This window comes from Pelophylax lessonae (genome assembly GCF_965119305.1).
Source record: "Pelophylax lessonae genome assembly, chromosome: 8".
Lineage (NCBI taxonomy): Eukaryota > Metazoa > Chordata > Amphibia > Anura > Ranidae > Pelophylax > Pelophylax lessonae.
The window spans coordinates 59,592,823-59,608,979 of NC_138775.1; the positions used below are offsets into that span (position 1 = coordinate 59,592,823).

The following is a 16,157-nucleotide window of genomic DNA, read 5'->3' on the forward strand; positions in this document are numbered from 1 at the left end:
AATAACAGTGAAATAATAAAACCAAAAGCTGTAACACATTCACTTTATAAAAAGGTCCCTATTGTATTCAAGTGACTGTATATCTATGGTTGGAATAATAGGCTGCAAACTCCTCAAGCACAGAGACTGACGGTGAATGAATGGCTCTATGTACTCTGTAAACCACTGCATAAACTGTCAACTCTATAAAAAAATGTAAACTAATTATAAAGTACAAGTTGCTAGATTTTCTACCTAGGTGATACTACAGGCTCCCATTGAACTGAATGCCAATACTTTTTTTTATTTCATTTTAACAAAGATCTTCTCCATAGGCTTACAGATGAGGGATTCAATTTAAAATATAAAACTAATATTTTTATTTTCCTTGGGTGAACTCAGTCAGAGTAAATCACCTGTAGACTTCTGTATCTCTCGGGGGCTCAGTGTTGGTTTTTGACATTTGAGTTCCCAGCTCCACCCAACTGCCAAAATTATTATGAGAGTCTCTGTTACTCTCATTGTAAATTTTATATAATGTTTTTTTTTTACATTAAATAGAATGCAGTAGGAGTGTGGCTTCCCCTTGGCTTGTCAGTGGAGTCCCTGAGGGATACAAGATTTATTGATAGATCCCACCTGCATGCACCCAAAACTAAAACATCAATTTTGGGTGCTTTAAGCATTTAAATTATTTTGGTTTAGGAAAATGTCCAGTTTCATCTTAATGATATATTATAATCTTTGTTCAGTTCCAAAATATTAAATTAAGTAAAAACCAAGAGCTGTTCCACCAAGTATGTCTTCAAGATATTGAAAATCCAGAATTCAGTTTTCTTTATGGTAGATTTTTTTTTTTGTAATCCAAAGGTAACTTCCAAGACGACCAAAGGGACTTCAAATCAGTATGTGCAGAAATGAAATTCATCAAGAGTTTATTTAAAGTCTCCACAGAATCCCGGAACAATACAATAAAATAGTTTGAAAATGTTTATCTTCAGCAGGGTTCCTAAAAAGTTAGGTCAGAAGTCTGCAAAGGAAATTGAGTGCACATATTTTTACCGAGTTGCTACAATTACTTCAGCTCCATCATCACATTTGATGTTCGCTACCGTGTTACCTGCAATGAGATAAAAAGCGTTTATTGTAATGCTTAGAACAAAGAAAATAAGAGTGAAGGGCAACCTACATTTAATCAGTATGCTGGTGTTACTGTCCAGGAACTAGGGAACACACTTATTTTGATAGTCTCAGATTCAAGGCCATTGAGAAAATAAGCAATCTATTTGGTAGGTCAACAAGTTGCAGAAAATGAATGCCAAAAAATAAAGCCACTCTATATATACTTTTTTTAGGTCAAGAGAGATTGTCTCATATGTTTTTGATTTTGTTTCTGAATCTGGAAGGTCTATAATATTTTGTTGGTATTCCACATACAACGCCCCATTTTTGTACTTGATGGAAGTCCATCATTCACCAATAATCAGAAGATAAATTACTGTTCTGTGGGATCTATCGCTTGTGAAATGGAAACAGTTGATGAATTAGACATGGTAAATTTGAACATTTGAGATGTTTAGGTATGGTGTAATGGAGGATGACAGTGAAGGTTGACAGTTATCTTATAAAGGATACATTTTCCAAACTAAAATTGATTCATTTCCACTTTGAAGTTTATTCATCTATTAAATAAGCCCCATTGACATGCACAATGTTTCTGCAATATATGTCTATGAAATGTCCTGAGGATACGAGATGTTAAGAAGTGCCTACAGCTATCAGAAAATGTTCTTCCCATCTAGCTGGGTATGTTTGGATTAGGGAAAGTCTGCATGTCTGTAGACCCTACCCAACTACAACAGACATCCCCAACACAAGCTTTTATGAGAGTAGATTTGCCAGGTTGGATTCTTCCCCTGATATTGTTATAGTTTTACAGTTTGTCCCCTCCCCTATTTGATGCTTCTCCTCCCTGTTTGGAGAACCCCCTACACCCTTATCTTTTTTTTTTTTTTTCTATACATACCTTTTTTCCAGGTTGTTTTTGGCCTGGTTTCAAAATGTCATGGATCTGTTATACATGCTGTATTATGTTTTTGTATGCATTTATATATTTATATTTATATATTTTTTCATTATATTTATGATTCACAATTGGAGAAATAATTCTTTATACATTATCATTATTATTATTATTATACAGGATTTATATAGCGCCAACAGCTTGCACACTGCTTTACAACATGAGGGCAGACAGTATACAGTAATTAATAAATAATAAAGGGTGCGCTGATAAAATAAAGTAAAGCTGCAACCAAGATACTGTGCCAAGTGTAAATGTGTTAAAAATGATTGGTGCGCTAAACGTGTTAATGCGATTACAATGAATCAACTCAATATATATATTAAAACACAGTGCAAACAAAGTAACAAATCTTCTGAGTTAAAGTCCAAAAATAAATGTCCATCAAAATTATATCCACACTGTGATAATAAATGTGTGTTTCTCGTGAAACCGTTGTGATAATATAGGGGTGCTAAAACCACGTCCCAAATAATGTGACGTCCACGTGAAAAAGATCCCCACCACCAGATGGCTGTTCTTCTTACCAGATATATAAATATCATAAGCATTCCAAAATTGCAGATATCATGCACATCCACCCTGCGTGTGAACCACACTTAAGAGCCTCTTACCAGATGTACGATGAATTGGGCATTGGAAATGTGCTTTCCCTCGGCTGGAACCTGACAGGTAGCTGAGTAGGTGGTTTAATCCCCACGGACCAAGTGATATTGGATCTTCTTATTGCCTTCGCAAATTGCATGTAATAAATACAAATAGGGCCGACAATCCTGTATTACCCCCGGTTTATTGTATAGATATAGGCAAATGTACTTACAGGAAAACAATCTTGTTTTTAGCGTGTATCAGACAGAGCCTATAGTTGTCCCACGTCCAGCTGCAGCATGGACGGATGGATGACGTGAGTGACAGTGCAACACGCCTCCTCTCCGACGTGTTTCCTCTGACGAGACTCCTCCTCCTATCCCAGTGGAAGTCTCGTCAGAGGAAACGCGTCGTTGAGGGATCTTTTTCACGTGGACATCACATTATTTGGGACGTGGTTTTAGCACCCCTATATTATCACAACGGTTTTCACGAGAAACACACATTTATTATCACAGTGTGGATATAATTTTGATGGACATTTATTTTTGGATTTGTTACTTTGTTTGCACTGTGTTTTAATATATATATTGAGTTGATTCATTGTAATCGCATTAACACGTTTAGCGCACCAATCATTTTTAACACAAGTATACAGTAATTACAAAATAATTCTATACAGGAGGAATACAGGAGGGCCCTGCTTACAATCTAAAAAAGAGAATCAAGTGACACAAAAGGTAATAACTGTGAGAGATGTGCTGATGGAGAAAATAAAAGTACAGTTGTTAGGTTGAGGCAAGATCGACTTCTCTAAAGAGAAGGGTTTTCAGGGATCCCCTACAAGTGGATAGAGTTTGAGATAGTCGAACAGATTAGGCTAGGGAGTTCCACAGGGTGAAAGAGGTTCAAGAGAAGTCCTGGAGGCAATCATTGAAGGAGGTGAAAAGGGAGGTAGAGAGCAAGAGGGCTTGGGAGGAACGAAGAGAATGATTTGGTTGGTATTTTGAGAATGGGCTAGTGATTCAGCTGGAGGCAGAGTTGTGGATGGTTTTGTAAGTTGTTGTTAGTATTTTACATTAAATTTTTTGGATGAGTGGAAGCCAGTGGAGGGATGGAAAGAGAGGGGTGGCAGAAACTGAGCGGTTGGTGAGCTGAATGAGCTTGGCAGCAGCATTCATGATGGACTGAAGGGAGATAGCCTATATAAGGTAATCTAATGAGAAGGGAGTTGCAGTAGTTGAGGCGACAGATAACCAGGGAGTGAATTAGAAGCTTTGTGGTGTCATTGTTTAAGAAGAGTGTATTTTGGAGATTTTGTGGAGGCTGAGGCAGCAACTTTTGGACAGTGATTGGATGTGGGGCTAAAAGAAGAGTTCAGGATTACACCTAGCACCTTGGCATGCAGGGACAGGTTGGAAGTTGTGCCATCGATCTTGACAGATTAGTCAGCTGAAGGGGCACATGGGGGAGGAAATATTATGAGCTCAGTTTTGGATAGATTGAGTCGAGGAAGCGTTGTGACATCCAGATTGATGTGTCTGTTAGTAAATTAGTGATGTGTGAGGAGACTGATGGAGTAAGCTGAGGCATAGAGAGATAGATTTGGATGTAACCAATGTAGAAATGGTATTGAAAGCCATGGGAGCTGACCCAGGGAGGAGGTGTAGATCCGGAAAAGGAGTGGCCCAAGAACAGAACCTTGGGGGACCCTGACAAGGAAAGGAAAAGAAGAGGAGGACACTGAAGATGTGTTGTAAAGAGAAGGATGAGAATCAACAAAGAGTACAGTCATGTAGACTAAAGGAGTGGAGTTTTTCAAAGAGGAGAGGGTTGTCAACCATATCAAAGGCAGCAAAGAGGTCAAGGAATAGGAGTACATAATAGTGATCACTCGTTTTTAGCTGTTTGAAAATTGTGAGTTTTAGGAAAGCAGTTTCTGTGGAGTGTTGAGAGTGAAATCCAGACTGAATGTAATCAAAAATGTTATTCTCAGTAAGGTTGTAGCTCAAATGGTTGTAGACCAGGCATTAAAGGAGTTTGAAGGTAAAATGGAGCAAGGAGATGGGACGTACATTGTTAAAATTGGTGGAATCCAACAAGGACTTTTTAGGTATGGGGATGAATAATGCATGTGTTAGGGAGTTGGAGAAGATGCCAGAAGAGAGGGAGGGATTGATTATGTGAGTTAGAGAGTATAGGATAGAGCCAGAGGGTGACCCTAGTATTTGAGAGGAACCAGGGTCCAGGGGTCTAGGTGGGCATTAACAAAATGTTTAGCAACCTTGTCTTTAGTAGCAGGATTAAATGAGGGACATATTGAGTGTACCTGTGAATATGAAGTGTAAAGTGAGGTAGATATCTGTACATATCTGTACAGTGGAGTCTCATCACAAATGTTAGCAATCTTTTGAAGTGATTAGCAATCTCCTGGGTAATGAATTAGTGGGTAGAGGCAGTGGAGGACAAAGTAAAGCGCTATAGCTAGAGAAGAGTTGACGGGGACTGGATGAGAGAGTGTTAATGAGAATGATAAAATAGGTCTACTCTGTGGAGGCAGGAACTGTATTACTGAAGAGCAAATTTATATAGGTTGAAGTATTTTTGATACTTAGTCTTATACCATAGACGCTCAAGAGTGTGGCTATGTTTTTTGAGATTTCTGGTGTCACCTGTTTGCCAAGGTTGTAGGGGTCGGGGGCCTGAATCTGTGTGTAGCAGTGGCGGCCCATTCATTGGGGGCGAAGGGGCGCCGCCCCCCTATCCATGCATCTGGCCCCCTAATCTACATCAGGGCACCAGATGCATGGATTCCAATGGGGTTTTTTTTTTTTTTAAGCACCTGGTTAGAGCCAGAGGCTCTAATAGGCTTAAAAAAAGGGTAGGCTCTGGGCGCAGAGCACTGCGGCCTGAGCCCATCCAGTTGTGTGTCAAATAGCAAATGAATATTCGCTATTGCCACACTGATTCTCCTCCCAGGCAATCAGGAAGCGGGTCGTGAGACCTGTTTCCCGATTGACCGAAAGGAGAAGGAATGCTATTGGCCAAGAAGGGTGGAGGAGACGGCCGCCGAGAAGGGACATGAAGGAGCCTGAGGGCGAAGCCGCCGTTACCGCCTGTCAGTCCGGAGGAACAAGGTGAGTAAACTGGAGGGGGGGGGGAGATGTGGTGGTGCAGGCTAGAGTGATATTGGGGGAGGGGGTCCGTGACCAGGTCTGTCTGCGTGAGAGTGTGTAAGATGATGATAGTGAACTATTGTAGACAGAACTGATTAGGTTGGGGCAGGACAAGTGTGATAGCAGAATAGAAAAGAGTTAAAGCGGAGTTCCGGGCACAGAAGTCATTTTTTAATAAACATACCCCCGGGACAGTCAGGGCTAACACATTCCACAATGGCTAGCCTCTGATCTGTCCCGGTTCGCACTTACCTTTTAGAAGGAATACTTACTTATAAAATTTCTTCCACAGCGTTTCCATCTCTCTTGTGGGCAGCTGAAGCCGGCGCGGTCCTCTTCTGTGTCTTCTTCCGCGTCTTCTTGTCCCAGAATGCGCCTGCACCGGCCCCTCTCGTCACTTCCGGTGCGGCGCCGCATTCCTCCACAGCTTCTGGGCATGTCCAGAAGCTGTTTAGCAGGAAAATGCGGCGTCGCCCGGAAGTGACGAGCTGGGCCGGTGCCGTCGCATTGATTCCTGGGATCGATGACGTTCAGCTCCCAGGAATCATCGCGAGACAGGAAGTGACGGGGTGAGCCGTGGCGCCGAGGGAGAAAGTAATCTGAGGTGAGTATTTACGATCTTCAATTACAAGGTGAGTAAACAAAAAAAAAAAAAAAAACTATCCAATTCCTTTTCAGGTAATGTCGAACTAGCGGAGGGGCACAAAAAAAAATATTGTTTTTGTGCCCGGAACTCTGCTTTAATGTGGTAAAGGTTTCTATAGGTAAGTGTTGGAGGGAGAGGAGGCAGAAGACAGGAGGAGAGTCAAACTAATAAGATGGTGATCAGAGAGCGGAAAAGGATTGTAGGAGAGGTTACACGGAGTGCATAGGTAGGAGAATACAAGGTCAAGCGTATTGTCTTTTTCTGCATATATCATTGCTTGCTTATTATGCATTAAACTGGTTTACTGAGCTCATTTAGATTCACTTGCGTCTATTCACATACATTTGAGAAGTGCGATCGGAAAGTAAGGGAAAGACAGCGGAGTTTAGGCATATTTCTTGTCATATCAAATATTATACTTTTTCTTGATGCAAGGTGAATGGCGTATTAAAATCATGTGCATCTGTAATGAAATGAATAATTTTCTACACAGGGAACAGGGAAAGTTGCATTGACGCAAGAAAAATGAACAGCTCGCTTTACTCCAAGGTGAAATAGGTCCTATTTACCTCCAGTTTCCTTAGCGCCGAATTTTAACTATAGTTTATTATTGGAAAAGTGTTGCAAATAGGAAACTTTATTCTAAAGAACTGTTGTATGCATTGTTATTAGCTATGGAATTGTCACACATCTTTTAGGAAATTGGCAAAAGAGTTCCACGTACAACTATAATGACAGAATTATGTCACAAAACCTTTATTGAATCACCTCCAGAGATAATTGGAATGGATTAACGTGTCCCAATTATGCACTTTTCTTAGCCATGTGTGTTTTTTAATAAATTTTCTGCATTTATAAACTCAGAATTCAGTTTTTTTCACAGTTCTGACTTTTATTCTTAAAACTCCAACTTGAAACTCAGAATTCTGACTATTAATCTTAGAATCCTGACTTGAAACTCCAGAATTTAGAACTCCTGACTTGACTTAAAACTCAGAATTCTGAAGTTAAAACTCAGAGAGCTGCCTTATACATTTTAGGGTGGGCCAAGTTTTAAAGTGGTTTTAAAGGCACAAGGTTTTTTAAAAACCTTCTGTGTGCAGCAGCCCCCCAAATACTGTTATAAGCCCACTCTCGATCCAGTGATGTCCATGGGAGCCTTGCCTCTCTGTGGACTCGCACTCCTGATTGGCTATTGGCATCAATGGGAGCCATTGGCTCCCGTTGCAATCAATCACAGCCAGTGAGCCAATCAGGAGTGGAGAGGCGGGGCCACGCAACAGCTCCATGTGAATGGACACATAGAGCAGCGTCTCAGCTGCCCCCATAGCAAGCTGCTTGCTGTGGGGGCAACTGACAGGAGGGAGGGGCCAGAAGCACTGGAGTGTTACTCAAAAAGAGGAGGATCCATGCCACTCTGTGCAAAACCACTGCACAGAGCAGGTAAGTATAACATGTTTATTATTTTAATTAAAAACAAATAAAGCTTTACAATCACTTTAATGTCAGGATTCTGACTTTGAAACTAAGAATTTAGTTTAATAAATTTTAAGGATTGAAAAAAAAAGGAGCAAAAACTCCCAACTTTCTGTCTTTGCTTTACTTTTACATACTGAAGAAAAACACTTTCAAGTTAATGATCCCCAAGGTAGCGGCGAGTTATGGGGAAGAAAGTGCCTTGCCAAATAACTCATCAGACCAAGATACCTGGCAAATGTTGTATTGATTTCATGAAAAGGAACATCATGCAAACAGGAAGAAGACAGCCATCACTCACCTTTGTAGTTTTGATTTTATTTCCACTGCTACAGGACCAGCCTGTGAGATCTGGCAAAACTTTACACTCTTCCCACTCCATACAGGGCTGCATGTGACACCACCACTTCTGGATAACAATCGATGCTGAAGAATGGAAAGAGAAATGTAGTTTGATGGGTTAGAAAACGTTTTCATTCCCAGTGTTTAATGAAGTAATTTAATAAAAGCACATCAGAAATATGTTTGCAGCCTCATGGTTAAGTTAAAGTGGTTCTGAAGGCAGAAGGTTTTTTATCTTAATGCATTCAATTCATTAAGGTAAATGTGTGCAGCAGGCCCCTAATACTTACCTGAGCCCCATCTCGATCCAGCGATTTTGCACAAGAGACTCGGCTGTCCTGAACTCTCCCTCCAGAGCCATTGGGGCCCGCTGCTGTCAAACAAAGTCAGTGAGCCAATGAGGAGAGAGAGGGGGCGGGGGCCTAGCAGCGGCTCCGTTTCTGAATGGACACACAGAGCTGTGGCTCGGCTCGGGTGCCCCTATAGCAAGCTGCTTGCTGTGGGACCACTCAATAAGAGAGGGTCCAGGAGCACCAAAGAAGGACCTGAAAAGAGGAGGATCTGGGCTGCTCTGTGTAAAATCATTACACAGAGCATGTAGGTTTAACATGTTTGTATTTTTTAACAAAAAAAAAAAAACGAGACTTTAGTATCACTTTAGTTCATTTTCAAATGGGTACAAGGGTTTAATAGAATGTTAAAGTGTATTAAAACCAAAAATATAATATATATTGCAGATTACCAATCCCTAAATCAGGGTTTCTCAACCAGGGTTCCTCCTGAGGTTGCTAGGGGTTCCTTGAGCATTGGGCCATTTCTGCCTCTCTGATAAGTTCCCAATGACACCATTGTTCCTTTTAGCTATCGGTAAGGGGGGAATTCTTCCCAATGATGACAAGAATAAGGAGCATTCTTCCCACTGACTGTCACACTAATCATGAGTTGTAGATTTTTTATTTTTAGCAGGGGTTCCCCGAGACCAGAAATTTATTTCAAGGGTTCCTCTGTGTTGAAAAGGTTGAGAAAGGCTGCCTTAGATTGATAAGGACATAGATATATCCACAGATATAGCAGTTAGAGTAATTAGACAAACCATTTACCACTGTCAGGGGTGTCTACAATGATCAGCTATTTATTTATTCATAAAAAAACCTTTATCCCAAAAGGAAAAAAAAAAGAAAACTGTTGTTATAGCTGCTTATAACGTGTGAGCTGGCATATGGCTTTAATTGATGTATTTAAATCTTCTAGTCCAGCTAACACTCTCCTCCTCCTAGATTAACAACGCTGCTATCCAAATGTGCCCCTGTGCATCTTTATCCAGAGTGGGGGCATTCTAATACAGGAGGAGTGTTACTGGCCAGATCACCAGGTGAAATCCAAGGAAAAATAAAGCCTAAAAATAAATAAAACGAATGCAGCCACTGATTGATAAGCTGCAATATATTAAATTTTTTTGGTTTTTTGGTTTTGGGTTTAATGCCACTTAAATTTTTTAAATTTTCTAGATGCATATGACTGTGCAACCCTATAAACAGTCTTAACAGATCTCTAACACTCTACAATAATGCTGCAAAAACTTTTAACCACTTGCCGACCGCCGCACGACTATTTACTGGGGTCAGCCGCTCCTGGGCAAACCGACATAGGGCTACGTCGGCTCGCCCAGGAGCCTGTAGGGGGCGAGCGCGCAATGCCGGAGGCGCGCTCCCGCCCCCGCTCATTCTCAGTGATCCCCGCGCGAGTGACCGGCGGCTCGGATGTCCGCCGGTCACTCTCGATCTCCCGCAGGAGAGGGAGAAAGGCAGACGGCTGATGTAGACACAGCCATCTGTCATTCTCCCTGATGTAAGTGCAGAGACTATACGATCCTGCTATGTAGGATCGTATGTCTCTGTGGTTACATCACAAGCCACGCCCCCCCCCCCCCACAGTTAGAATCACGCCCCTAGGGATACATTTAACCCACTGATCACCAATAAAGTTAATCCCTTCCCTGCCAGTGTAATTTTTACAGTAATAGTGCATATTTATAGCACTTATTACTGCAGTAATGTCACTGGTACTCCCAAAAGTGTAAAAAATGTCAGTCAGGGGTCCGATCTGTCCACCGCAATGTCGCAGTCCCGCAAAAAAAAAAACGCAGATCACTGCCATTACTAGTTAAAAAAAAAAAAACAATAAAAATGACATAAATCTTTCCCGTAGTTAGTAAACGCAATAACTTTTGCGCAAACCAATCCAAAAACGCTTATTGCAATTTTTTTTACCAAAAATATGTGGCCTAAAATGTTAAAAAATTTTGATTTTTACATTTTTTTTTTTGAGAATTTCATATAAAAAATGTGAAAAATATTATTTTTCAAAATTGTCGCTCTTTGTTTATAGCGCAAAAAAATAAAAATCGCACAGGTGATCAAATACCACCAAAAGAAAGCTCTGTTTGTGGGAAAAAAGGACGTCAATTTCATTTGGGTACAGTGTCGCCCGACTGCGCAATTGTCCATTAAAGTCACGCAGTGCCGAATCACAAAATAGGGCCTGGTCTTTGAGCAGCCAAATCCTCCGGGGCTTAAGTGGTTAACAAGGCACACAGCAGGGTTCCTCCACTGCTTGCACCTTCTGCAGTTGTGAGGTCTTGCCTACTGTTCAATCTGCTAGCTGTTAATCACAGTATGTTTAAAAAGCAGAAATTAAAACTTATCAACTGATAAAGATAAACATATGCAAATTACAGTAAAAAATATTGCATAGATCCTGAGATATAGGCAGGACAATGTTAAAACATGTTTTACTTTTCTTTGAGGTTGGCTCCACCCCTTCCCACCTCCCAAGTTTCCTTATTGGTTCTTTCATGTGAATAGGGGACTTTTAGACCAATGGGGTTAGGCTTGGGGGTATATTTAGAAAGCTGTATTTGAACTTTAAAGTGTACCGTATGTCAAGACTAAACTTTTTCAATTCACTATGGATAAAGAAGGGAACACTTTGAACCTTAGTTGGGTTTTTAGTGCTATCAGGGGCTCCAGTAGCAAGATAAACACTTGCTTCCTGTCCTGCTGACAACCTTTTACCAGACAGGAAGCATATGATAACTTTAGAACAGTAACACAAAAAAGATTTTTCTCATAGGAGTAGTAGGGGAAGGCTAGAACCTCTGTCTCATTTATATTCCTGTCTTGTCAATGCTGCAGATTTCCCTTGCTTCCTGACTGGAGAAACAATTGTCACTGGGGCAGAATGAGAATAAGAATCTCTCTAATGGAGCCACAGATAATAAAAATTTAAAAGTAAAAAGGGATTTGGGCTTAACATACACTTTCAACAAGGGGTTACTATGGTGCTTCAGGCCAAAGAGATGGGACATTATGGGCAAGTGATCATGTACACGGTTTATACATAAAATCAATTGATTTTATGTATAAACCATGTACATGATCACTTGCCCATAAAGTCCCATCCCTTTGGCCTGAGGCACCATAGTGACCCCTAGTTATAAACTAAGGGACGGATGCAACCATTATTGTTCTAGCTATCTAGAGATCAAACATACCCCCCCCCCCCCCCATAACATACACTTTCAAGCATATCCAAACCAAAAGGCAAAATGTTAATATATTTGAGCTTACAAGACTTTAGAAGTGCGGAAGAATATTCGTTGATCCTGCTAGAAAAGCAGTATCCCTGTAACTTCCTTGGCACTGAACTAAAATCTCTAACAATGTTATCACCTCTCATCAGTTCACTTCTGTGAACTACAGAATATATCCTCCTATGTTGTAGAGATAAGGAAAAGCGGAGGTCCATATCAGGAGAGACGCATAGGGTAACTAGGAATGAGCCTGGGTTTGGTCTGAACCCTGAAGTTAGCTCTCATTGTTGGGCCAATGAGGTGTGTGCAGGAGATTCTCTGCCTTGCAACCACACATATACAAAGGGGTGGAGATGCTCATGACATCACTGACTCAATATGGTCACATGGCCCTATTAGGTCGATGACATAGACCAAATAGTGCCGTGTGCCTATATGCACTCTGCAAATGCAGTTGCTCCAGAGCTTAGTAAATAAGGAAAAGCTTCTCTTTGCCAAGAATACCCAATCACAAGCAAGGAAAATAAAAAAAATGCATTTTTGCTTGCACATGATTGGATGGTGTAAGTTAGCAGAGTTTCTGCCCATTTACTAAGTTCTGCTCTTGCAGAGTGCAACTGCACTTTGTAAATTGCACAATCGATTGGCCTTTAGAAAATCCACCCCTAGAGGCCTGAGGAAGGAGCGCATGCTCCGACAACGTGTCGCCTGCCTACGCCATTACGCTCCACGCCCAAGCCGGAAGTTCGCCGCCGGAAGCTCTGCAAGTGTCCCTAGGGTCCGGGCAACGCCGACCTTCACTGGCTAGACACGGATCTTCGGAGTGCACCAGTCAGTTCCCTTCCGCTTAGGCATACGGACAACCGATCCCCTGAGATACAGATCCACTGCTGTTTTACTACTTTTACACTGTGAGTACATAGTATGGTGAATTCTCAATAAAACACCAAGTCATATTACACTTAGAGTGGCGCTTGTCTTTTTCTTCTATTTCTTCTACATATCTCATTGGCAGGTTCACCGGGTGAACAGAAAACAAATTCAGCCACTACATCTAAGAGCTAGTAAACTGCAAAATATTACATTTTGTGAGTTTAGACATAGTTTAATAAATCCTTGCATGGCACCACTCTCAATTTGTGAGCAAAAATGTTTTATTTTATATAACATTGGAGTTATTGCTTTGCTGAATTCTTCTTTAATTTGGCTATATTATGCGAGGGAGATTTTTTTTGCTTTAGCAAGAGGAGCCACTCAACCAACTGTATTGTGTATGAGAATACATTCCCTGCCTATTTCTTCAAATAACTAATTTACTGTGTTCATGTTTTGAAAAAAAAAATAATAAGTTGGGACTAAATTGCCTGCAGAAATAAAGAATGATAAAGGCACCCACTGTCAATGGCAAGTTATTTAAATAACAGCAATAGGCCTACCTATAGTGAAAGCACTCAGGCATTGCTGACACTCAGTGGAAAATTACACCAAACATCATGTTGTTGCACAAAATAATTACTACTTTGGAAACAGGCTCTGATGTATGAAATTGATGGTCTGCCATCAACATTGGCCAGCATACTATCATTTTTATAATCTTACAAATAAAAAAAAAAAATAATTTTTTTTACATAAGCAGAAAATCCCTACAAAGGAGGACTGCACCTGTGCCATGTAATTTAATGGTAAATTGCATGTTGCTGCCATATGAGGGGGGAAATTATACCCCAAATTTGGGTCTTTGCCAAATCAGAAACTTGTCTGTGGTGTGGGAGAGGTGTATTTGTGCTATGCATAAATGTAGGCTATACAGTTAATTGTAATGTGTTGCGAGAGAAATGCAAGGGCTGCATTTGATTCGCATCACAACAGTTCACACATGCAGAACTCTCATTGTGATCTAAAAGATATTATAGGTTCCTTCATGCAGAGGTAGTGGATGGTAGAGATGTACCGAACTGTTCGCCAGCAGACAGTTCCCGGCGAACTTCGCATGTTCGCATTCGCCTCGGCGGGTGAACATATGCGATGTTCGGTCCGCCTCTTATACATCATCATTGAGGCAAACTTTGACCCTGAACCTCACAGTCAGCAGACACATTCCAGGCCAATCAGCATACCTCCCTCCCAGACCCTCCCACCTCCTATAAATAAGCAAGGGCAGCATCCATCTTAGATCATTTCTGAAGCAGTGTGTTAGTGAGAGCAGGGAAAGTGCTGCTGCTGCTGTTAATAGCTAGGGACAGTTGTTAGTCAGTGTTCCCGGTCTTGTTAGTCAGTGTTCTTGGTACACTCCTGCTGTAAGGACAGCACCCCAAAAAGCCCTTCCTAGGGCTGGTATTTGAGGTTTTTTTGGATATATATATATATATATTGTCCCCAAAAAGCCCTGTTTAGGGCTAGTATTTGTGTAATTTTTTTTGTTCTGTGATATATATATATATATATATATATATATATATATATATATATATATATATATTGTCCCTAAAAGCCTTTTTTAGGGCTGGTATTTGAGTATGAGTATTTTATATATATATATATATATACATATATATATATATATATATATATATCTATTGTGCACTGCAGTTGCCTGCCCACTGTGTGTGAGAGGCCACAGACCCACCACAGACTGTATTGTGTGCACACCACATTCATTTCAGGTGGCACAGGCACCGTACCTTGCATTTTAAAAAATATTTTTTTTTTCCTCTGTCATAATTGCAGTGAGTGCTGTGTCAGGTCCACAGAGTGTACTGTACCCACTGCAGTGCCCACCACTGAAATGTATATACGGTGGCACAGCATCTTGTTGCAAATTGAAAAAAAAAAAAAAAAATTATTATTGCAGTTGCCTGGGCTGCCAGTGACTGTCAGGTCCACAGAGTGTACTGTGCCCACTGCAGTGCCACTGCCCACCCACCACTGATATATACGGTGGCACAGCAGCTTGCAAATTAAAAAAATATATATATTTTTTTATAATTGCAGTTGCCTGGGTGCCAGTGACTGTCAGGTCCACAGAGTGTACTGTGCCCACTGCAGTGCCACTGCCCACCCACCACTGATATATACGGTGGCAGGCATGACTTTTTTTGGATTAGTGTCTGGGGGGGTCTAAAAAGCGTACCTGTGAAGTTTCAGCTCTGTAGCATGTCCAGAACCAGAAAAAAAAGATCATATAGGTGTAAAAGGGGTTCCCACCATCCCTGAAAAATTATCTTTTTTTCTGGTTCTGGACATGCTACAGAGCTGAAACTTCACAGGTACACTTTTTAGACACCCCCCCCCCCCCCCCAGACACCAAATCACACACAAAAAAAAAAGTTCTTAAAAATTGTCATTTTTGATAGAGAGCCAATTATTGAAAAAATTAAAAAAAAAATGTCTTTGGATTTTTTGTCTGGGGGGTCTAAAAAGTGTACCTGTGAAGTTTCAGCTCTGTAACATGTCCAGAACCAGAAAAAAAATTAGAATTAGGGTTAGGGCTAGGGTTAGGGTCAGGGCTAAGGTTAGGGTTATTTTTAGTGCTTAAGGTTAGAGGGTTAGGGTTAGAGGGGTAGGGGTAGGGTTACTAACTCTAACCCTAAGTATCTCACCGTAACCCTAACCCTATCCCCTAACACTAAACCTAACCCTAACCCTCTAACCATAACCCTAACCCTAGCCCTAACCCTAATTCGTAATTTTTTCTGGTTCCGGACATGCTACAGAGCTGAAACTTCACAGGTACACTTTTTAGACCCCCCAGACGCTAAATCCAAAGAAATTTTTTATTTTTATTTTTTTTTTAATTTTTCCAATAATTGGCTCTCTATCAAAAAGGACAGTTTTTAAGAACTTTTTTTTGTGCGATTTAGTGTCTGGGGGGTCTAAAAGTGTACCTGTGAAGTTTCAGCTCTGTGGCATGTCCAGAACCAGGAAAAAAAATTAGAATTAGGGTTAGGGCTAGGGTTAGGGTTAGGGTTAGGGCTAGGGTTAGGGTCAGGGCTAAGGTTAGGGTTATTTTTAGTGCTTAGGGTAAGAGGGTTAGGATTAGAGGGGTAGGGCTACTAACTCTAACCCTAAGTATCTCACAGTAACCATAACCCTATCCCCTAACACTAAACCTAACCCTAACCCTCTAACCATAACCCTAACCCTCTAACCTTAACCCTAATCCTCTAAGCCTAGCCATAAAAATAACCCTAGCCCCAACCCTAACCCTAGCCCTAACCCTAGCCCTAACCCTAATTCGTAATTTTTTTCTGGTTCCGGACATGCTACAGAGCTGAA

At 40.9% G+C, this 16,157-nt stretch overlaps 1 protein-coding gene across 1 annotated transcript in view; it reads right to left on the reverse strand.

Annotated features, from left to right (window-relative positions):
* Positions 1-843: 843 nt before the first annotated feature.
* TAFA4 (TAFA chemokine like family member 4) overlaps positions 844-16,157 on the reverse strand; it is a 373,852-nt gene continuing 358,538 nt past the window's right edge. Inside the window, exons 5-6 of the mRNA XM_082265571.1 lie at positions 8,250-8,374; positions 844-1,099 (exon numbers count right to left, since the gene is read on the reverse strand). Of these exons, the coding sequence (XP_082121697.1) occupies positions 1,088-1,099; positions 8,250-8,374 (137 nt within the window). The 3' untranslated portion in view covers positions 844-1,087. The remainder of the gene's footprint in view (positions 1,100-8,249; positions 8,375-16,157) is intronic.